Here is a 22,492-nt window from a genome sequence, read left to right as displayed (position 1 = left end):
GCAGCAAGGATCCAAACACTGAAGTTCCAATTAGCAAAAACCCTGATCCTCTCAACCTCCTGAAATTTTAAGAACAAAACCCAGAGGACGGACCTGTCGCTCCACCTTACAGACGCGACCCAGCATGCTCATGTCCTCCAGTATATCGCCATCAGAGAGCAGCTTGTCTCGAATCTTCTTATCCAGAGGAATTTGGCCCTTCCCAAGGATTTGGTCCACCCTGAAATGCACAGAAATACAAGCAAACACAATAAGATATTAATTTTAAAATGTACAAAGGAGGACTACAAAAGGAAGGAAAATTAGAACCGTTTATCTAAAGTAAACCTTTCCCCGAATAAAACAAATCCAAACACGAGAGATTATTCTTCCTCACTGGACTTCACACTTCCAAACATTACCAACCAGATTACATTTTACCAATTAACAATACAACTTTTTATTTCAGACTCTAAACATTAGAGTCTTATATTTTGGTTTACACATGATTATATTTATGTCTAAATGCTAAATCCAGTCAGGCTCTGTGGGATCTGGTTAATAAAGTCTGTTTGTGTTAAAGCTGACAGAGAGCACAGAAAAACTGAGCCAAGATCATGCAATCACGAGTTCACCAAAAGGAAGAAGAAAAAGTCAGGTGTGGACACCCTGTATGTCACCACTAAATCATGCTAGAAGAAAAGGGGATCGAGCACTACACCGGGAAGTTAGATCTGGATTCTAAAACTGTATTTTTACAGGAGGAAGCGAGAAGATTTACGACACTCGTTCATTGTAAATCAGTCCAATTTCAAATAAGAAATGTAATTCAGGATAAGATGGGCAGGAACCGAATGATTCACGCTCCTCTTGAATATGAAACATGCAGATCAAATGTAGACGATCTGGGGATTGTAATTGTGGACTGGATCCAAATATAGACAAGACCAGCCTCCATGTAACATTTTAAACATTTTACTAAAAAAAACAAAAACATTTTGCGTAAATTTAAGGACTGTTACAGCTTTCTCTATTCTAATCTTACAGATGTTTTTCATATATTACAGTGAGGTCATGGCAGGTTGAAGTTATTTGTGGCTGGAGCTTGCTGACCTGTGTTAGACTCTACTCGTGACTACGAGATGTGTTTAAAAAAAAAAAAGAAGCATGTTGACAGGCCCTCCACCCTTTGCAAGTCGGATTGGCTCATCTGCAGCAACAGAGTGCACACAGCATCAGCAGGGGGCAGTGTTGCAACAGCAATGACAGGTGAAACCTTCTGGTGTGTGATTGGAGTGTGTCTAAAACATGTTAGCATCACATTGCAAACTCCTTTCCCAGAACAGAAGTCAATTTACTTAAGAGATCTGTTAGTGGCTGGTTAGTAGCAGATATATCCAGGACGTGTTTGTGTGTGGGAGCAGAGTGTGGCTCGAAGCTCAGTTAATTCAGGCTTTAGCTCGTCAACCAGGGGCCTCATTTATCAAATCATCAGAGGAAAAAAGCTCCAAACTTACACGTTTTTAAAACCTGCAGACAACTTGGATTTATCATGCATATAAAGGCGGTGACAAATCCCGAACTTTCAACCGCTTCTCCTTAAAAGCCTCGGGTGGCACATGTGGAACAAGAAGTGAAGGTAAAGGCAACAAAACAACACTGGCAGCAATGTAAAGGTCCTGATTAACAAAGACAAGCAAATCTATCAGTTTTATGGAGGACTGGAAGGAGTAGTACTGTACTGCACTATGTGTCAACTCAAGCTGATTTAGGCTTCATCTGTCCCCTTCCTGACAAACCTGCCAGTCTCTTAGGACACACAGCATGCTTCAGGGGCTTACATCATTGTTAAATGGTAAGCTGAAATCCTTTGAGTTTGGGATTTATAGAGCTGTGTTTGTAATTGTTCTTCAATGTGAAAACTGTACACATAAAAATAGTTTAATGTCCTGGTGAGCAGTGAAAACAAGGTTCATTCATAAAAGTTTCCAAGCAGTGCTACTAAGTGAATTTTGGATCAAGAGGGTCTTTGCCTGTCCAAAATCAGAAGTGAGATGTTGGCACAGCTGAAGTATTATGTATTATGTACTCGTCAGCCACTCAACACCATCTACAGAGGAGGTCCCCGCAGTCCTTAGACATGCACGCTGCACACCATCCATTTCTCTATTTTATCTCTGGTGAGCCAGGCTCAGCAACTGCCGGTTTCTATGGATCAGTTGATCCAGACCTAACTATATGCTTTGTCAAAGGGAAAGTTTTAAGCCTAATCTTAAAAGTAGAATCCAAACTGGGAGTTTCCACAGAAGAGGGGCCTGAAAGCTGAAGGGTCTACCTCCCATTCTACTTTTAAATACTCTAGGAACCACAAGTCAGCCCGCAGTCTGAGAGGGAAGTGCTCTAATGGGTTTATATGGTACTATAAGGTCATTAAAATAAAATGGGGCCTTTTAAATTTGATTCTGGATTTAACAGGAAGCCAATGAAGGGAAGCCAATATGGGGGCAAATATGCTCTCTCTTTCTAGCAAAAAATGAACTCAACAGTTGTACTAATTGTCCCGAGTGCATGTTTTGTAAACCTCATTGCCATCACTTCTCCATGAAGGGGCGGTCAGGTATGCTGGACTAACGAATGGTTGATAAATGAGGCCGCACTTTATGTTTTCCTTCACGTTTCTGACAACAAACCAGCTCCTGAATTGTGCGACTGAGGAGTGAACTGAACCCATGTGACATGCGAATGACAGAGTAGGTGGGTAGATTGAGTAAGTTGGGGGAATTCTGACCCCTGGGTGGAGTTCTTCCTCCCCTGGCTGTAATAGACAGACAGGGAGGGGGAGGAAAAGGCCTTGGCTCGGCTGCTCAGGGGCTGTGGGCCTACTATCATGTCCAGCCTGGAGAGAAGCAAACACAGGTACAAACATGCAAAAACACAAACTGCAAAAAGAAAAAAACAGCGTGAGATAAACCCATGCATGTATAAGGAATGCATACACACATGCAGATCTTTTGCAGTACAATGTCCGTCCTACCTGGTCTGCAGGCTCTTGATGCGGCACAGCATGTCCAGGTGACCGGCAGAGTACTGTTCGATCACGTCCTTCACATCATACGGACGCAGCGTCTCCTTAAACTTCTTCTTGGCTACATGAAACTTCATGATCCTGCATGAACAGCACAGAAGTTCATAAATTCACCAGAAGGGGGAGCTGTGGTCCAGCCGTGACACTGCCAGCCTGAGCTAATGTAAACAAATTAAAGCCTGCATTTATTTTGATAGTGCTTAATGGTGCTTTTAATGTGTCGACCTGTTTGTTCACAGCATTTCAAACGCTCAGAACAATCACTTTCTCAGAAAAAAGGCAGATTTTAGCTGCATGTGTATGTGGATGGAAACACCTGTGGAGCACTGAGGCTGAATTCAAGGGAACGTGGCTGAAAGTGGAGAGTCAAAGGGGTCGGAAACAATGAAAACATGCTGGATTATATTGTCACAGCCTTCCGATATACAGTTTTGGTCCATGTGAATGCTTCAAAATATCAAAAATATTTAATAAGATGCTCAGCCAGCATCATTTCATAGAGCAAAACAGGAGGTCCCGATGATGTAGTTTACATGTACATACCACTGAGCCTTCTGACACGAAATGTGATGCATATAAAAATGTACAAGTGACAAGTTATGAGGTGAATGGCATACCTGGCTTCTGCTATTGTTAGATTTGACTCAAAGAACATTTTTGCTGCAGCTGCAAATCTCATTTAGTGACTTCCTGAATTTGCCGTACCCCCGACTTACCTTCGCATCTCTGTGCTGTCATGTGGTTTCAGAATGTACCTCAGAATGTGAGACTGTTGTGAGTGAGTGCATACACAAAACTCTACTATGGGCTTGAACATTAGTTTTCCTTTGGGTGCGTTCTGCGTAAGGAAGCTCGTTAGCTTGCAGGTGCCATGGAAGTGAGCACGTCTGTTTAGCTTCTTGGCCCCTCAGTGGCCTCGAGTTTGGCACGTAGGACATTTGATTAGTGAATTTACACTTTTCTTTGCACAATAACTGAAGCATATTTAATGAAGCTAATATTTTCAGAATACAAGCCTTTGAAGCGCACTGATGTTTATTTGCTGTATTTCCAGCATTTTTGATCCTACATAATTTTGTAAATACAGCAGGTACCTACGTTAAAGTTGTAGCCTTTAGTGAAGGCTATCGTGACTGATGTGGCTGTGTCACTATTTTCACACCTGTCTGTGTCCACAAAGTGATGCGTGACAGCCAGTTCACTTTATATGTGGAAGCTGGATAAAGGGATGAGGTGAACCACTGATGTTTATTATTGTTCTTTGATAAAACTGAAAGTCTGTCGATGCTCATAAAGTAAAAACTAAAAGAAAAACCAACATGAGGTGTCTTGTTAAGGAGCTCGTTCACCACATGGAGCCATAGAAGCTTCAGCATTATAGTCTTAGTTGTTATATATTTAATAATTCAAACACTGAGCTGCTTTTAACTTTTATTCAACTCCTGCTGGTCAGGAACGTATGATGACCTTGCATCTAACAGGCTCTTTAGTTCTTTCAGGACACGAAGGACATGAAGACGTGTCTACTCTTGTTTCCTTGTGACACGATCACCTTACACAGCTTTTAATCCTCCCACTAACCATATTTCCTGATGATCCAAAAATAAACTAACAGAAATAACAACCATCCGGTCACTTTAATCCCCTGAGCTCAATCAGAAGACGGCGGGGGGTTGGCCGCAATCAGGGTTAGTTTGCCTGCAGCCTGGGTCACGGAAAACTGCAGCAGAAGTTAGACTGAAAGAGGAAGTCTCATTTCCTCTGTCTCACCTGACAGCTCGGATGACAGACTTGACCGAGGGCTGCAAGTCCTCCACTGAGATGTCGCAGTGACAGCCCTTCTCATCAAAACCGTCCTCCGCTGTAATGTTGGAGTCTGCTGTTTGGAAGAGAGGCGCAGAAAAGGAGGATTATTTATTTCTGTGATAGCAATGAAGTCACTTTATGCCAATGAGAACATTTTGCATCCACACAAACAACAGATTGCAGTGAGCCGTGTTAGTCTTACTGCTCAAACACACTAACACACGGTCACGTAGCTTTCCGTTGCCCTGGAGATCCATCCATTTGTAGTTGGGCAACAGAAGATGCCTGGGACAGTTCAGCCAGAACTTAAATCTTTTCCTGCTCATACATGCCTGGGTACGATCTTGTCACTAAAGTGGACGCACAACGGGATATCATAGCGTGGCTCAAGCACGTGCATCATAGTTTAAACCCCTTGTTTTGCACAACGGAATACGGCCTCCCGTCTGCAGCGAAACACCCCAATAGCTTTTGTATTAGCTTTAGCCCGGTCGGACTGGGCATGAAAGGGCTGCTTAAGTACCGCAAACTCCTCTGCTCCTCCACTTGGACCGCTAGCGCTGGCCATAACTATCGCTTGACAGACCCACCATGCGCACTGTGGAGTGGGATCAGTTTGGATTACGGATCAACTGTGATCCGTTGCACCACTAGACGAAAGAAGGATATGTGAAGAAGAAAACATCAAGCAGTCAGCAGGCAAAACCAGGTTTGGGTAATAGCTTTGTCTTCCAATATGACAACAACTTCAAATTTGCATCACTCCTGCTGAAGAACATCTGACGAATACTTTTGACCCTGGTAGTTTTTGTAGTTTTGGACAATTCCAGCTGTTTTTAGACAGAAACTTTAAACAAAACCTGCTCATCACCAGGTCACTGTTTAGTTTCAGAATAAGTTACCACCTCGATGTAACAGGTAAAAAGTGACTCAAGACTCATAAGAGACTAAACTCGGACTTTAAGCTCAACACAGCTTACTAATCCATTGACCTTCACTTTGTAGTTACACGCCTCTGCTGGGCCGTGGGGATCTCTGTGAGCTGGTGGAAAATCTGGAGTCTAAATAGTTTAAAGCACAGATCAAAGCTGTCCAAAATCCAGAGATTCACCTTAGTGTCATGGGGTAATAAAGCATTAAAGGTTTAGAAAGACTTCATTTTGATTTTCCAAATGGAGCAGGAACCCTGAGCACCCTGAGGAGGTAAGCACAGGGTTAATGCCGTTGATGTGTTCTGTTGAACTAAACACTGTAGATGACCTCAGGAAAGGATCGATTACTCCACAGTATGTGGGTTTTGTCAGACCTCTAGTGTGGTTCCCCAGCTGCACCAAGGCCGATCAGCAAGCACTCCAGCGGGTGGTGAAAGAAGCTGGCAGAATTATTGGAACAAGTCTGCCAGAGATCAGTAATATCTTCCCCACTCGCTGTCTGAGGAGGGTGCACAGTATCCTGCGGGACCAACATCACCCTGCGCGCCACCTTTTCCATCTGCTGCCCTCAGGGAGAAGGTACAGGTCTATACAGGCCAGAACATCCAGACTGGCCAACAGCCTGTATCCACAGGCTGTGAGGCTCCTGAACTCTCTGCCCCCCTCTCACGGACAATAACCATATCCAACTTCTTAATAGCAATGAACTGGTCTACATTGGTGCATCATATCTTTATTCTCTTCCCCCTCCTGCCCCCCCCTCTTTCTTAAATAGATAACTATCATATCTGATATCATATCTCACAGTACAATAATATTGAATGGGTTGCATTGTTGTATTTTGTCATGTTTCTCAGGTCTTTGTCTGAATTTCTACGAACATTATTGCTAAGGATTGTCTTATTGCATTGGAGTCACACTGGGTTAAATATGTACACTTGGGTTTTAAGGGGTATTTATTATTTTCTTCTCTTTTTTTGGGTTGTATGGAAGCCCCAAACGCAATTTCATTGTTCTTGACAATGACAATAAATAAATAAATACTAAATACTAAAATACCTGCTGCTGATGAAAAACAGTGCTGATTAATGATTTGCTCCATTAAAAACTTTCCACTAAAATAATTCCTGGTTTCATTTCTAATTAAGACAGAATGGAAGGGAGATGTTTCCCATCCTCTAATGTCTCACTTAGCCAACATGTCAGCGATCAGACGCAGCGTGGCTAACCAGCCAACCAGTTTGGTTTTGGCTAGCTTGGCTAATGATTCCTCTCCACCAGCAGGCCTCAGCCAGCTGGACGGCTCTGACACCCCATATGGCTCCTGGAGCTCACCACCCCCACCTTCCATCTATCCATCAGTCCGCCGACAACCACCAACTGGCCGTTACCCAGGAGGACTCGCCAGGCCGGCACTGCTAGGCCAAAGAAAGGGAGCACAGCAGCCATCAGCATTCCTCCACTCCGCTGCGTCATTAGTGAGCCAAACCAGTTCTGATGAGCTGGATCGAGAGTCAGTTAAATATGAGCAGTGAGGTTGGGGCAGTTGTGCTTATTTTTATATCTCAGGAACACCTTTCTTTAAATGTGGCACTCAAGGAAGAGCAAGAGCAGCTGTTTGGAGAGGTTACTCACTTCCTGTTAATCCCGCATGACTGAAACTGGCCGATTTTGACAGCACACAATGAGCAGCAGTGAATGTAGCCTAATGGCTAAAATAAGTTATTAGACCTGCTCTGAACAAAAAAAGACATTGAGACATTTCAAAATTTAAATGGAAAAAATTCTAACATCTTTTTTTCCCCCTCACAGGAAAAGCAGTTTTGTCCAGTACTATTTATATAACGCAAAAACACAACAACGGGCACCTCAAGTTAAAGACTCCATGATAATAGAGAGGAGATGATGAAACCAAGAAGGCCGTCTTCAGTTTTGGTACGGTAATATGTTACTTAGCATTTATAAGCCACCACTAAAAAGCCAGCAGGGTGGAGGCCAGAAGCCAGACTCTAAAACAGGTGATTTTGCTTTGTTAATAATCCACACTGATATAAAATACCGGCAGTGAAAGCAGAATGGCACACGCACCATCAGTGGTGGAGCGGGACTGACTCTTGAGGCGGAGCGACGGTCTGAACCGCGTGCGGTCGTTGAAGCTCCAGCTCTTCTGAACCTTGGCGGGACTGGTGCCCTCTGTGCCAGCGTCAGCCACCGGAGAGCGCCTGTCGTTCACTGATGACGTCTGCCTATTCTTGATGCTCTGACCTCGGGGGCTCGCCATCCTCACCCGCTCCTTAAAACTCAACTTCTGGCTGAAATTAGTGATGAAAAGTAGTACAGAGGGAGATTGGAGCGAGAAGGGGAAAGAAGAAGGAAGTGAAGTGGGGTGGAAATGACAAAGAGGTCAACATGTTTGAGCGATAAATGATTTTCATGATAGCAAAAAGTTATCCTGGAAAAGTGTTCCTTCATAAACTGCTGAACATGGCAGCCATCCATTTAGTATAAGGGCTGCAGGACAGGATGGAGACAGACCAGCATGCATTGCAGCAGATGCTTTAGACAAAATGCAAGCTTTGGTTAGATATGAAGCTTCAGCTGTGTGATGATGCTGGTGGTTTGTTCCTGCAAGTGTGCACAGTATGCCGTCTTGTGTGACCAATTCGTTTACACATCATTAAAAGAGCCAGCGGGTGTCGCACAGTTATATTAAATGTATCGCATGTTTTTATATAAAAGTGTGAGTTTATGGATGAAAATTCATAAGAATTACCTGCAGAGTGTGAACAGGCAGGACCATGAGGTGTGGAGATAATTAGCGAGTGACAGATCCTGTGTTTATGCAGAATGACAGCATGCAAAGCCGTTCGCAGGCGTCAGCCGTGCATCATTTACACGCTGCAGAGGATTAAACAGAAGTCTGTGTTCTTCTTATTGTCACCAAATCAGTGGATTTTGGTCATGAATGTGTTGATTCGTCTCAGTAAATTCTTACTCTTAAACTCAATAGTCTGAGAAAGTCAACAGGATGGCTAATGATTTCATTAAGACGTTATCAGCCAACGAGTGCATCTGCATAATCCTCCTTTCTAATAACTTGTAAAATGAACGTCATGATCTCACTTGTTAGTCTCAACGTGACTTGACACTAATGACTGAGCCCGTGAAGTCATCAGGAAAATGTTGCATGCTAGGTTCTGATTCTAAGCTAACGTTAGCTAGTGTTGCTCACTGCTGACTGTGCCGAGTGGCAGTGAGGCCCTCGAGACTTTGTACCGACTCTGACTCGTATCCCTCGTTAGAAATCAGAGCACATGATGTAAGAAGTAACTGAGAGTCTCATAGCTGTTAGGTGGCTAGCAATAAGAAGCAATGCTTCTCACCGGTGGAGGGGATGGTACCTGAGATGTCTGTGTGGGTTCTGGTGAATGAAGCGCGGTTTATCGTTTAGGTGGAATACAAGGAGGTGAGTGAAGAAGAAAATGTTGACGGTGCATCACACACACACACACACACACACACACACACGGTAATTTCAATCTCACTACATCCAGAGAAAAAGCTAATTAGTTATTTCAGAGGAGCTGCTGCTGAGAACGAAACCTGGCACAGACTAATGACCTGACAGTTAAAAACCAAAATCACAACAGGCACAAATAGCGCATTGCTCAGGCAAATATCAAACAAAAGGCAGATAGTGTGTTACTATGAAGGCGACTGATGTCTCCCTGCAGGGTTTTCTGACTCTGCTCTCTCTGAGGCTGCACAGCCTCCTACAGATACCCATGCACCAAGAATTAGTCAGCATTCCCAAAGAAAAACTTCATGTCACAGGGAGCAGAGATGCTGTGTACCTATGTTTCCGAGCAGTACACCTCCTCAGTAGCTTCTGTTTATTACTATGATTTTTACTAAAAACCAAGGGGAGATAGACACACGGTGATGTGTTACATGAAGCAGAAACAGATGAGAGAAAATCTTTCTGTCTTAAACCCTCGTGCATCTAAACACCACTTTCTTAGTGTAAGCTCTGCAGAATAACTGATTGATGAACCTTTGCAGGACTGTATGCATGAAGTCTAGGAAGTACAAAGTAATACGTTTACCGCTGGAGTTTCAATTTGTCGACCACTGACATTTAGAAGCAGCAGAACGGAGGCAAATTGAGCTTAGTAGAGAAAATGAACATCTACAGGACCGTTTGAAAAAGGCTGCAATTTGGTGAGTCACACAGTTCATGCCGATATCCCTCATTTAACTATGTGAATTCAGCTGGGCCATGGCAACAAGTGCCTGAATCACCAGTGAGCGGACAGGGAGCTTTACACAGTCGTGTGGGTTTACTGAAGGTATAAACATGCAAATCCATTTTTGTTTCCCATGTAATGTTTTGGTTTCCTCACTGCCTTTTCTCATATATACTGATTCTGTTAATAAAGCAAGGCAGCTCTGCACTGACTGCACAGTGTGGCGTTTAATCCCTCCTCTCTAGCTCTGCAGTAGAGACATAAATAGAGTTGGGGGTTTTGCAGAACCTCCATCACCTTTTCTACATTGTGGTGTATTTCATAAACCAGGTTCAAAGGGAAAGAGTAATATAAAAAAAAAAGAAAGCACGCCTGCCTTCAGTTCGCAGCGGTGGTTTGCAGACAAACATTTACTCAGTGTTTCATAACTGCAAACACAACATATTACATCACACAGCCTCCACTGCCCTGCACACTGCCCTCCCCAAATGAGTCTATAAATGCATTGGCTCAAAGAGAAACATCAGGAGCACTGATTTCATTACAAAATTAAGCAATATTAGGACATTATCACACAGAATAACATTTGTAATAAGTGTGTAATAGATACCTCAGGCAAGAGGATGGTTTAAAGCATGAGAAAAATGTTGTGTGTGTGTTTTTGCCTTTGTGTGTAGTGAACGCGGTGTGTAAATGATTTTATTTTTTCTCTTTTGGAGAGAAAAAGCAATAAAAAGAAAAAACAGCACCAAACAGAAAGTCAAAACAGTGAGTCATACAGAGTGCTTGTGTAAAAGTGGCTGCTTTTCCAGGCAACACATCATCACCCTTATGGCCTTCAGCTCCTGTTAGGGCACCTGTTCTGTCTGGGTGACCATGCAGGTCGCACAGAAGTGTGGCGGAAAGAGCCCTCAAAGACGGCCGGCCATTGTTTGAACATAACGATGCAGATCACGAGTGTATTAACAGAACTTCTTCAGCTTTGCTGCTGATTTCCCAGCGCTCATTCGTTTGCATTAGAGCATTGCAGGAAATGCTTTGTACCTTCTACTGAATTTAAGTGAGTGATAAAAATAAAAGCTGCACCACATTTTTGATGTCATGCAACATAAGGTACATCCGGTGTAGCTAAGTTGTCCTAAAGGCGATGACACGTCATTAGAATAGAAAGTAAATATGGGCGTGGCCATGGAGAATCACTAATGAGTGAGCTGCAAAGTGCAGATGAAGTTTGAAAAAGAAGTGCCACAATAACATCAGTTCCTCTAACAACCGGTGTTCAAGAAGTCCGGCTGTACAGCAGAAATAAACACATTTATAGCCTGATACATAAAACCATTTCGGCCTCTGTAGATTGATTCCCCCTTCATAACATTGTTGAGGTGTATCTTATAGCCGTCATTCATCTTTGATCTACAGGCAGGAGTTAGAAACTCTAAAATCTAAAGCTGACTTTTCAAGGTAATCTAAAAACTCAAGTACTTACAAACATTTGACTAAAAACAAGAAGAAAAAGCCATGAAAATAAAATTCAGGCACTCAGTTATTTTCAGGTAAATTTCCCAAGTGGTCACACGTGGTACTGCGTCGCATCAGCTTTGTTGATACATTCTCTGATTTGACGCCCAGCCCTATTTCCAAGTCATGGACTTACAACACTACGTAACACAGCGAAGGTCAAACAGTCACAAACCTTGTGGTCGACTCTCCCTGCTCCTTCCTGCAGCAGACAGATCAGAAAAGGAAAGATATTTGAGAACACATCTTTTCATAAAACTTCAGTAATAGTACAGTGCTTATATCAAAATACTGGTGCTTTTGCAAGTTTTAGCCCATTTATTAGAAATCTCATATGTTGTATTAAAGAGAGTTTAACTAATATTTTCCACTTTGTCTTGCATCAATTTTTGTATGGTAAGTTATGTAATCTACCACAGTGAACAGTCTTTTTTGGTCAAAGTTACAATGTTATTGCAAGGTAATACAGTGCACCATTTTTTATTTTGCAGCTTGGTCTATTCCAAGACCAAGGAATATTGGGTATCTAACCCATTATTACAGGACGATCATTTTCTGCACAACCGCAGTGAGAGCCTGGTTCACACTACCAGAAATAATTTGGACCCGGGCACAGTGGAAGCTGCCCTCTGCCAGGTTGCCCTTGGTCATTAATACTGGTCATAACCTTCTAGAACAGGGGTGTCAAACTCAAATACACAGTGGGCCAAAATTCAAAACTGGAACAAAGTCGCGGGCTAACATTAATATTTATTGAAAAATCTTCCTCCAGATATAAGAATGAATCTTTTGCTATGGACTCAAACAAGTTTTGCTGAAAAACTGAATATGGAACAAGCAAAGCCTAATACTAAACGACATATATATTAGCTGTATAATACCAGTAGGCCAGCTCTAATAGTAATTTGGTATGGCTTCGCGGGCCAAATGTAATTAGGCTGCGGGCCAAATTTGGCCCGCGGGCCAGAGTTTGACACCTATGTTCTAGAATTTCTAGGCAAAGCCAAGGGGGCAGGGTTTAGAGTTCAGAGTTCAGGGTTTAGAGTTCAGATGAGGTTCCTTCGAAGGGTGGCAAGACTCTGGATGGAGCATGAGGAGCTCAGTAAGTCAGGAAGGACTCTGCTTAGAGCTGCTTCTCCATCACATGAACAGGAGCCAGCTAGAGTGGTTCAGGTATCTAACCAGGACATATCCTGGCACCTCCTAGGTGAGGATGAGGTTAGTCCAACTAGCAGGAGATCCAGACCCAATAAGTGTCAAAGTTTTTGTGAAGTGAATGCATTATTCCACATAATAACATGAACTCGTTTGGCTTAATGAAAACCAACAAACCAGTTTATAAAGCACACCCTGACGTGTACTGGACAGTGAACCTGCTGGATGCGCTTCATGTTGGGTAATGCAGGTTGTGCCTCATATACTTAGCACCGAGGCTGTTCCAGGCAGCTGATTTCTATGTTTACTTTTGCTTTGCTTTGCAAACCTTTTCAGCGTGTAAAGTTAGCGCGGCCTCAGCAGTAGTGTTAACGGCAAATGCGAATTCTTCTTTAACGGCAACATCATAAATGCAAAGTTTATGTCCACAGTGATGAATGACACACTCAGCATGTTTAAAAACTCCTTTACTCTCCAGTTAAAGTCGTGATGATGTGAGCTTTAGGAATTCATTAAAATACAAGTTATACATGATTTATAACCGAGGAGCTAAAACCTGCAAACGCACCAATGTGTTCAGCATGATAGGGAGATTTCTGCATCACAAGCTTTGCCAGCAGCTGTTTCTTTCACAAGTGCAGAGGATTTGAAGGCCGCAACACATCGATCAATAAGAGGCCTGATGGTGGAAGCCTTAACAAACAGCAGACTCACTACAAACATGCAGGTTCATGCACACTAAAGCAGCAGCGAGAGAAGAAAGTGACTTAAGGACTGCATGTTTCACACATTACTCCTTTAAATAAAGTAATCATAAAGCTATAACTGTACATTATATGTAACCATCTGCAATGCATTTATTGTATACATTGCAGATAGCTGTCCCAATATTTCCAGGCTCCACAGATGGCTTTCAAAAGCACATAGGAGGGGTGGAAAACAAACCCCAATCACTGGGTGTTTGCAGGGTGTTTAGGATGGATACCAAAAAATGCACAAATCATAAAATTTTAAAAATGTTCTTTAACCAAAGAAGAAAAAGCTCCCCATTTCTATAATTCAAGGTGCATAACTAGCTCGAGTATTAACGTTTAGCAGCTTGGTTAGATGCCTGGATTATATCACAGAACTGTGGATAATTTTAAACAGAGTATTTAAATGTAAGTGCACAAAACTCATAAATGCCAATACTAAAACATGAAGTGAGGCGAGCTTTTAAGGGCAGCTTTTCTGCTTTTATCATGTGCTGTTTGGGACGATACCAGTCATTTCCCACAGCACGTGCCATCACACTGTGATGACCTGTCATTTTGACTTTCATTTAAATAAAAACATTATTGTGCCAATTGAACCCATGTGGGTTCTAGAGATTTATGATCTTTTCTAAAATGTGTAGTAACAGTACGTGGGATTATAGCAGTCATGCAGCGTATGTTGAGGTCTTTTATTCTGAAAGGAACAGGAAGAAGCTCTTTTTAGATATACGTTACATAGAGCAAAGCAGGTTTTGGTACAGACTGGGCAGCTTCATGAATAAAGTGCTCATCTTAGGTCAATTTAAAAAATAGAATTTGCTGGCTGGAGTAGACACGGTATGATTTATGAAATAATAAATCAGAGGCAGGGATGTTTCTGAAACTTTCTTAGTCATAAAAATTATTCAGGAACTGCATAGTTAAATCTTTTACCTCACAGGGTATGAAACACAAAACTTCAGGAGCTTCTTTTCCAGCACATGTTCAAATTCTGATCTAGTCCCAACAAACTAAACATGAAGTCCATGATGTTTGTGTGGGACAACATGGGTGATGAGATTAATGCTAAAATGTAGATTGAATTTTTTTTGACATTGAGACAATTTAAGAAAAGGAACACAGCTTGCAGTTTTTTTTTAACTTAATTCCATTTTCCCAACTTTTATAAGCAGAAGTAGAAGCTAAAGTTTGTTTTTATGCTGTTATGCGACATGTCAGCTGCTGCCGTGCCTGGAAATTATCTTTGAGTTCCAGCATCCTTGAGTCAGCACATCTGTTGGTGAGGTGTGTTTACGTTTGTGAACTGGAGCCAATAAAAATTTGGCCTCAATATGTGGGGACACGAATAAAAATAATGTGTGGTCCCATTTAAAGTGTGACACCTTAATACAGAAACCAGGTGAGGCGCAAACATGGAACCTGTGAATTGGCCTTCAAGCGGTTTCTGAATGCTGAGAAGCACCTGCAGCCATGCAACACTCCTACGACTCAGACAAAAACATGTCAACTTTGGTGACGCGGTCCAAACGGTTATAAAGAACACGTGAACACCAAGGATGATTCGGATTGGGCTTTTTAGAAACTTGTTCTGACACCGCTCACACAAAGTCAGGTAGGTGAAAGGAGAACTTTCATGTCATGACTTGTTTTGAGCAGACGCGCATCTCACATGGTGATATGAGCATTTAAAGTTTACCCAGAATGCACTTTTTGAAGTGAATTCTCTGGGGCGTCTGTTCCTCTACACTGCAGACATTAAAGTTGTGTTACTGAATACGATCTGAAACGCTAGGATGTATCACGAGATACTGAAGCTCAGAGATGTTTATAGAGCAGCGGTGTCAAACTCCAGGCCTCAAGGGTCGGTGTCCCTGGGTCAGCAGACCTGAATCAAATGATTACTTCATTACCAGGCCTCTGGAGAACTTTTTAGGAGGTAATTTATCCATTTAAATCAGCTGTGTTGGATCAAGGACACATCTAAAAACTGCAGGACACCGGCCCTCGAGGCCTGGAGTTCCCCACCCCTGTTGTTGTAGAGAAAAACAAATCTTACTTAAATAAAACCTTGATTGTGACACTCGTGGTGATTTGGTAGCAGTTTTTAAAAGAGATTAAATGTGATTTTCAGTCCTGAAGGTTTCATGTGGATATAATAAATACTGACACTTAAAAAGCCTTTAATTTAAAATCATCCCTTTTGTACTTTGAGGGCTGTAAAATTTGAAAAGATTCGCACTATGAAGGTAAAATTACGTATGGTTTTATTATAAATACCAACTTTCCTGTCATTGACAGTAATATGAAGAACCACTTGATGGAAGTTGACGGTTTGACGGCACTGGGGGAAATTTCTCAACTCTTTCCGCATCCCTCATCATTTTCTGTAAAAAAGCTGCACTACAGCTAAACCTTGACACACTGACAGACTGAAATAGGTGCGTCCCTCTAAATCACTCTGGGCCCTGGGCTTTTGAGAAGATGAGGGCTTTGAGTTCAAAAAGCCCGATTGGGTCATTGAAGCCACAATTGGAGTCATAAATAGACGTGCTATGAAAGGGTGACGGCTAAAATTGCTGCCTTGGTCCCTCAAAGCAGCGAACGTTCCTGGCCCGTTGAGCACTCAGCACACAGACGGAGACATTTATAGAGAAGCAGATGAAGGAGTCAGCTTTTTTTTTTACATTAATGGAGCCTGGAAATTGTCTGTCATTTATAAATTAAAATTCTAAAATCACTTCTTCTATAAATTTTCAATAAAGAGAAAAAAAGCAGATACGTAAAACGACAGGACAGAGCAGGAAAAGTGAATAATCCAAAGAGGATCTAAATGAACTTTAAATTTGCAAAGTTGAAGTGCAGGAAAGGAATGTGGCACAGACACCAAATACAGACACCAGCTGCCATAGTTGTACCTACTTTGTAGGGCTGCAGGTATGCAACGCCTTCAAGTGAGGCTTCCAGGTAGCAATGGAAACCGAGTTCTCATCAGCCGCATAACTACGCCAAACACACTGCATGCAGAATACACAAAAAAAATAGGTGGAAGGGAAAAATTAAAAGACCCCCCTCCCAGAAAAAAAACGATAAACAGACAGAAAAAAGGTAAAAAAAAAGAAAAACAAGGCCCCAGAGGGAGTCAGGAGAGGAGGAGAAAAGAAAAGAAAGTAAAAAAAGAGCTGATTAGTGAAAACTAAAACACGGATGTGTCACACGTCTGGGGTCGGCCGGCGGTCAGGCATGGATACATGCCTGTGGATAGGCAGGAGGCTCTCATAGTGCCGCCACGTGGCGTCCAGGTAGGGCCTGGTGCTGTCGGTGGAGTGATAACGCCACGCAGCCTGGTACAACATGGGGATGCACAGGATGAAGAGGAGGAGGAGGAGATGGGAGCATATGATGGACAAAAGGAAAAGGAAGCATGTGGGGAAATATACGAGGAGGTCAATGTGAGGTCAGCACCAGTGAAAGTCAGGATGAAACTAAAGGTGAGTGAAGATCAGGTAGCAGGACGGAGGGGATCGTTGGTGTTTCTGTGCTTTATACCATAGACTGTATAAAAAAGACAGACATACAGTGGGAGGAGTTTTCTCTGTAACTCAGCTCTTGATTTAACATCGCCGTGGTTCCTCAGACCCCAAAAAATAAACAAAAACAAAACAACCATCCCCCCAAATAACCCTGCCAGGCTTTCGGATTGTTTCAGACAATAAGCTCAGTAGGAAGGAAATGTTTTTGACACATTTAAACAATTGCTTTAATCCAAACTGGATTTCATCTGAAAGCTGATGACGAGTCCCAGGTATTTAACCCAGGATTGTCACGTTGGAGTTCGTTCCGGACATGTTGGCCTTGTTTGCGAGTTGTTGTCCCACCCTATCATCATGTCGTTTGTTAAGGTCATATAGGACGAGGACTGAATGTTGTTAGATCGTCTGGAAAGGGACCTCAGGACCGAATCATAGGTGGCAGATAGTTGGAGTTGTCGGACACCACTTCAGTTCAGTGGACAGAGATGCTTTCAGCCACCTACAACACTGACTCCTCATCAGCTTTAAAAACTGAAGAAGCCTTTGGAACGTCAAGAGATCATCTAGATTAGATGAGCTGAACAGACATTTCAAAGCATAAATAAAGTCACACAGTTTTTTTCTCCTTGTCATGAATCTTCCTTGGGCAGTGGTGGTTAGCACAGCTGCCTCACAGCAAAAAGGTCCTGAGTTCAATTCCACCATCATGCTGGGGTCTGTCACACCTATTGGTGTGAATGTGAGTGCGGATGGTTGTCTATGTGTTAGCCGTGGAACATCCCTCGGTTCCACCTGTGCTCGTAACGCCTGCTTTCAAAACGGCAAGAAAGGAAGAAAAACAGGAATCTACAACCCAAATGGTGATCTCATGGTAGCCATGACCATCTTTTATATACAGTCTATGGCTATACTAGTAGGAGGTGAAAGAGATGATTGAGCTTTGAGAAGATGAGGAGAGAACTGGGCTGCACAGGGTGACGATATCTGCTTTTCACTGGGTTTCGTCGAGTCCACGAAGGAAAAGGACAAAGTGGAGAATGACAGTCGCTTATAGATTTTAACAACACTACAGTGGATTGAATCGTCAACGTTAACGTCTTCATTGTCCAGCCCAAAGCAGAGATATGTGTCAGAGACAAAAGAATAACAGGGTGTCTGTTTTACCTGGATGAGGTAGGCCGCTGGGTTTCTTCTCTTCTCAAAGTGCTTCTGTCTGTGCTGCTCCTGGACCTTCAGGGCAAAGCCTGAACCCAGAATACCCTGAAATGATATAAACAGAAATAAATACACACACCACAAATACACCATGATGTGGTTTCGTGCACTGGTAGCAGTGACTTAAAGAGAGTATCCTAGTGCTCCTGTGCAGGCTTCCAGAAGTCAGCCAATAAGAAGAGAGCAGGCAAGCGCTAAAACAGCTTGTTTCAGAGAACTTTTATGTCCTCAAGTAGGTACATAATTCAATTTAATGACTGAATTACTGTGACTGGAAATTAACTGAATGTTCTATTACAACAATACAACAATAATTATTATTATAAACTGCAATAATAAGGTTGTAAATTTACATTAAAAAAGAAGCAAATTTCATAAAAAAGGAAACTTTATGAGAGAAAAAAATGAAAACCTGTTACAGAAAACTGATTCATAAAAAAAGAATAACTTACAGCTGGCAAGGCAAAGAAGGAGATGCCGAGGAGGGCGAACCCCGCGGACAGCATCCGCCCCGTCCACGTCTTTGGCGTCTTGTCTCCGTAGCCGATGGTTGTCAGGGTGATCTGTGAAAACAATGATTATTATCAGGGCCTGATGGATGCTCATATGCAGCCCCTGGCTGTTTAAACAGGGAACTTTTAAACAAATGTTATATTTAAAATTAAAACTTGTGCTGTATCAGAACTTGCAAGTGACCTGGTAACGCTGAGGTTGTCTATGACTTATCTAAACATCTACAAGCTATTAGTAGTTTTTTTATTTAACAGTAAGACGTCATTAGTTGGAAATTATAAAGTCATGTGGAATACCTATACCTATATCTACCTATATGAGACCTGTTTTTAAAGGCATCTTTTAAAGGTTGTAGGACAGAAACTGGTTTCATCTTTTTGTTTGTGCCTCAGGCAGCTTTTGCAGTTTTGGTGAAATGGTCCTTTAAGTGATATTAAAAGGGGTTATTTGGTTAGTAGACTTGAATGAAAATGCATCCTCTGCTTTACTTACACCAATCTATTAAGACTGCTTTTATTTCTGTCAGACTGCTCAGTGTTAAATGTCTTCTAGTACGCATCGCTCCATTGTATTTGCATCTTTTTCCCTTTTGCATACAGCCTGATTTTCTCCATACAGAGACATGATTTTAAATGATGCCTTCAAGCACTGCAATCACATCTGAATGATTAAACCTGCGCAGAGGCTTTAACGGGCGTCAGTCTGTGCGGCCTTGGTTCCAAGAACGCTGCTGAAAGCCGGCGGCTCAAATGTTTATTCTGCCTTATCTGAAAAAATAAAGTTTTCTAAGGCACCGAATGTGCACTCCTCTTGTCCTTTATGTGCAAAGACCTACCGAGCATCTGATGATGTTGTGCAGATATACACGGAGAGGGCGTTTTGACAATATGAAACCTCAGATTCAATGAAAATGGGACTCAAACATCTCGATGTCAGCAAGTGAAGTTTTAATAGAATTAAAAGAGTTAATTGCAGTAATGATTTAAGTTGATGGTACTTAGTGCATCAAAATATGACTGCTGGATAAAAGCATTCTCATGTATTCAACAAAAGCCTGAAAAGGAGCATTTAATGAAGTGTATTCACCATTTAATGACAGGGGCAGATGTATCTGGCCGTGGACTGAAACTGGCAGAAAAACCTTACTTGGCTTTATTACTGTGCCGGTTTTATCTGCCCATCTGTACAGATATCCATCTATCTACCTCTTTGATTTGGAAGCCTGAACATTTTTCATTCAGGCTCTGATTACCATTCATGACAAAGGCTATTTTACACCATTATGAATTTCTGAGCCGGATTAATAATGGTGTTTAACGGAGCCGTGCAGGACTAATGTTTATGGACGGCTGTTGGTGCTCAGAGGCAGAGCTGAACAGGAGATAATAACAGCAAGGATTCTGCTTTTCTGCATCCAGAGCACGACACACTCATCTGAAAATACTCAGAGTAAAACCTGTACTCTGCTGATGTCCAAGAAAGTCTAACTCAGGAGGGTCAGGTGGCTGCAGAGATTGGCTGACAGCTGCTAAAAAAATCATTTCTATCAGGGCTTTTTACTAAAGTACAGAAATTCCTCCAAACTCACCGTGCCCCACCACAAGGCATCCGCATACGTAGCAAACTCATTGTTGAACTTATTCTCCACAAGGTAGACAAGGAACGAAGAGAAGATGAGGACCAAGAAGCCGATGTACCAGGCGGTTACCAGTTCCTGCAGAAGTCAAAGAGGTCATTCAGAGTTTAATGGTGGAAAAAGGAGCATTTATTTAATGCACATCGACCTAAAACCACTTTTCTCTGAACACTGAGGTCAGAAACAGAAATAAAATAATGACGTGATAGGTCACGACCCTTTACAGAACCTTCCTCTGATGCAGTCACTTATTGGTTTAGACATAAATATGATAAAACACTGCGACCAACTTCCTGATGTGCTGCTAAAACAGCTGCTGAACTGCCTGCTCTGAACTCTACAAGACCTCTGAATGTGCCCAGTGTTACCTGCAAATCAGGGACTGCAGCTAATCTGACTCATTGCTCTGCTCGAACAACGCTGTAGGAACACAGCTGTGCTGGTGTACACTTTATCAGGAACATTTAGGTAGGTGATGAATGCTCATGAAACCCTCTGTGACCTCAAAATAGCAAGGAAGAGCAATCAAACTATCATGCAAGATTAGTCTACTAGCTTAAAAATAAATAAATACTGCATTTAATCGCCTATTTAATCGCAATTTATGACAGTATGTTTGCACTGAAGCACCGCAGCAATTTCCTAATGTTGTAAACCTGCTCAACATTTGGCAATAAACCCCTTTCTGATTCTGATAACATTTCATCTTTAACACCTTTAATTGTTTTAATCGTATAAACATAGCGTTACAGAAACATCTTGAGATTCCCTGAAGCTTGATCAGAAGCTTGATCTGCAGATGCCCTCCTCGCCTACCTTGCTGTGTGCGTAGACTACAGAGCCCAACAGCTTCCAGGTGCCTCCCCTTCGGTCCATTCGCACCATTCGTAGGATCTGCAGGAAACGCAGGCTTCGCAGGACTGACGTGGCAAAGATGTTGCCCTGGCTACCTGCTGACACCACCGCCACTGACGCTATCAGCACTATGATGTCTGGAATGAAAACACAAAACGACGGCTTACCAGCAGAAGAGGATACAATTCTTTATGAAGCTGCCTTTAAAATGATCTGCACTGATAAATATGTGTTTTCAAACAGAAATAATCTATACAAAGCTACACTATACAGACAAATCTGCTGGGTCACCAACACACTACACCTACAGGAGCTGCCTTGCTACAGGAACCAGGCCGTGAAGCTCCTGGCATGCCAGAGGAAGACGACCACAAAAAGATCAGAAAAACTTGAAATACAGTTTTTATTATGGTGGATTATGAAAACTGATTTTGATGCTAATGCTAGCTGAAGTTTGGACCTCTGCAGTTACTGAGTCAACAGAGCATTATTCATGTTTATGCACTTTACCTTCTCTGTGCTTGATTTTATACACCTGTGACTGAAACACTTGAATTCAAAGGCTCAGAGGTGTGCACCAACACTTGTGCACAGAGTCTATATTTAAAGAAAAAATTTTAACCGAGGGAAAGTTGGCAGAACCGGACTTCCACAGAGTGATAATAAAACATCAGCAGTGCTGAAAGTGGACACACAGAGACCACCTGGAAGTGTAGTTTTTGGTATTTATGGGTGGTGCCAGAGAACTTTATGATCCCAGAAAGGCTTCCCGACTGTGCATTATAACCCTGGAGGCCAGCTTGGCATAAGTTGACCTGCTGTCAGATCTATTTACTGGAGATATATATTACTGTAATACTAAAATTGATTAAATATTCAATATTACTAATATCTGAATGGACTCGAATATACACGCCACATGCCTCTAACGGCCTGTGGAGTGAATCTTACTTGCTTCGGGGTGCCTTGCTTCACTGCCTTCCTTCCATAAACGGTCAGCTACGTAAACATGAAACAAGAGCTCAGAAATTGAGTTTTTTAATCACTAATTTCAACACTCAGCTCGCTGTCGGGCTAGCGATTTTGCGAGCCCTGTATCTGATTGAGGAATCACTCATCTTTGGAAAAGAGAGTTTATTACAGAGAAATGGCTCTTTCCTAAATAAAAGCTATACTATCCGCTTCTTCTGGGCTATATTCTCAGCAGCATATTGTAGCGGGTCAGGGCTGTTCGGGGTTCTGTTTGTACAGTTATGTTTTGTTTAT

At 42.3% G+C, this 22,492-nt stretch overlaps 1 protein-coding gene across 3 annotated transcripts in view; it reads right to left on the bottom strand.

Annotated features, from left to right (window-relative positions):
• The window catches only part of LOC146631251 (potassium voltage-gated channel subfamily KQT member 5-like), a 141,765-nt gene that overhangs the window by 1,817 nt on the left and 117,456 nt on the right, over nt 1–22,492 (bottom strand). The window contains exons 4-14 of one of the 3 annotated variants that reach the window (XM_085356472.1): nt 21,188–21,363; nt 20,324–20,449; nt 18,675–18,785; nt 18,172–18,267; nt 16,397–16,491; nt 11,743–11,769; nt 9,657–9,713; nt 7,885–8,114; nt 4,835–4,940; nt 3,014–3,145; nt 94–220 (exon numbers count right to left, since the gene is read on the bottom strand). In XM_085356472.1, the coding sequence (XP_085212598.1) occupies nt 94–220; nt 3,014–3,145; nt 4,835–4,940; nt 7,885–8,114; nt 9,657–9,713; nt 11,743–11,769; nt 16,397–16,491; nt 18,172–18,267; nt 18,675–18,785; nt 20,324–20,449; nt 21,188–21,363 (1,283 nt within the window). Of the gene's footprint in view, nt 1–93; nt 221–2,767; nt 2,876–3,013; nt 3,146–4,834; nt 4,944–7,884; nt 8,115–9,656; nt 9,714–11,742; nt 11,770–16,396; nt 16,492–18,171; nt 18,268–18,674; nt 18,786–20,323; nt 20,450–21,187; nt 21,364–22,492 lie in introns of all 3 variants that reach the window. The other 2 variants (XM_085356471.1, XM_085356470.1) reach the window with 2 other exon arrangements.

The sequence above is a fragment of the Diplotaxodon limnothrissa genome, linkage group LG6 (genome assembly GCF_057381915.1).
Source record: "Diplotaxodon limnothrissa isolate DT_005_m linkage group LG6, D_limnothrissa_male_GT1.1, whole genome shotgun sequence".
Taxonomy (NCBI): Eukaryota; Metazoa; Chordata; class Actinopteri; order Cichliformes; family Cichlidae; genus Diplotaxodon; species Diplotaxodon limnothrissa.
The sequence above is the reverse complement of the archived record's forward strand: the minus strand, read 5'-3'. Positions and strand labels throughout refer to the sequence as shown.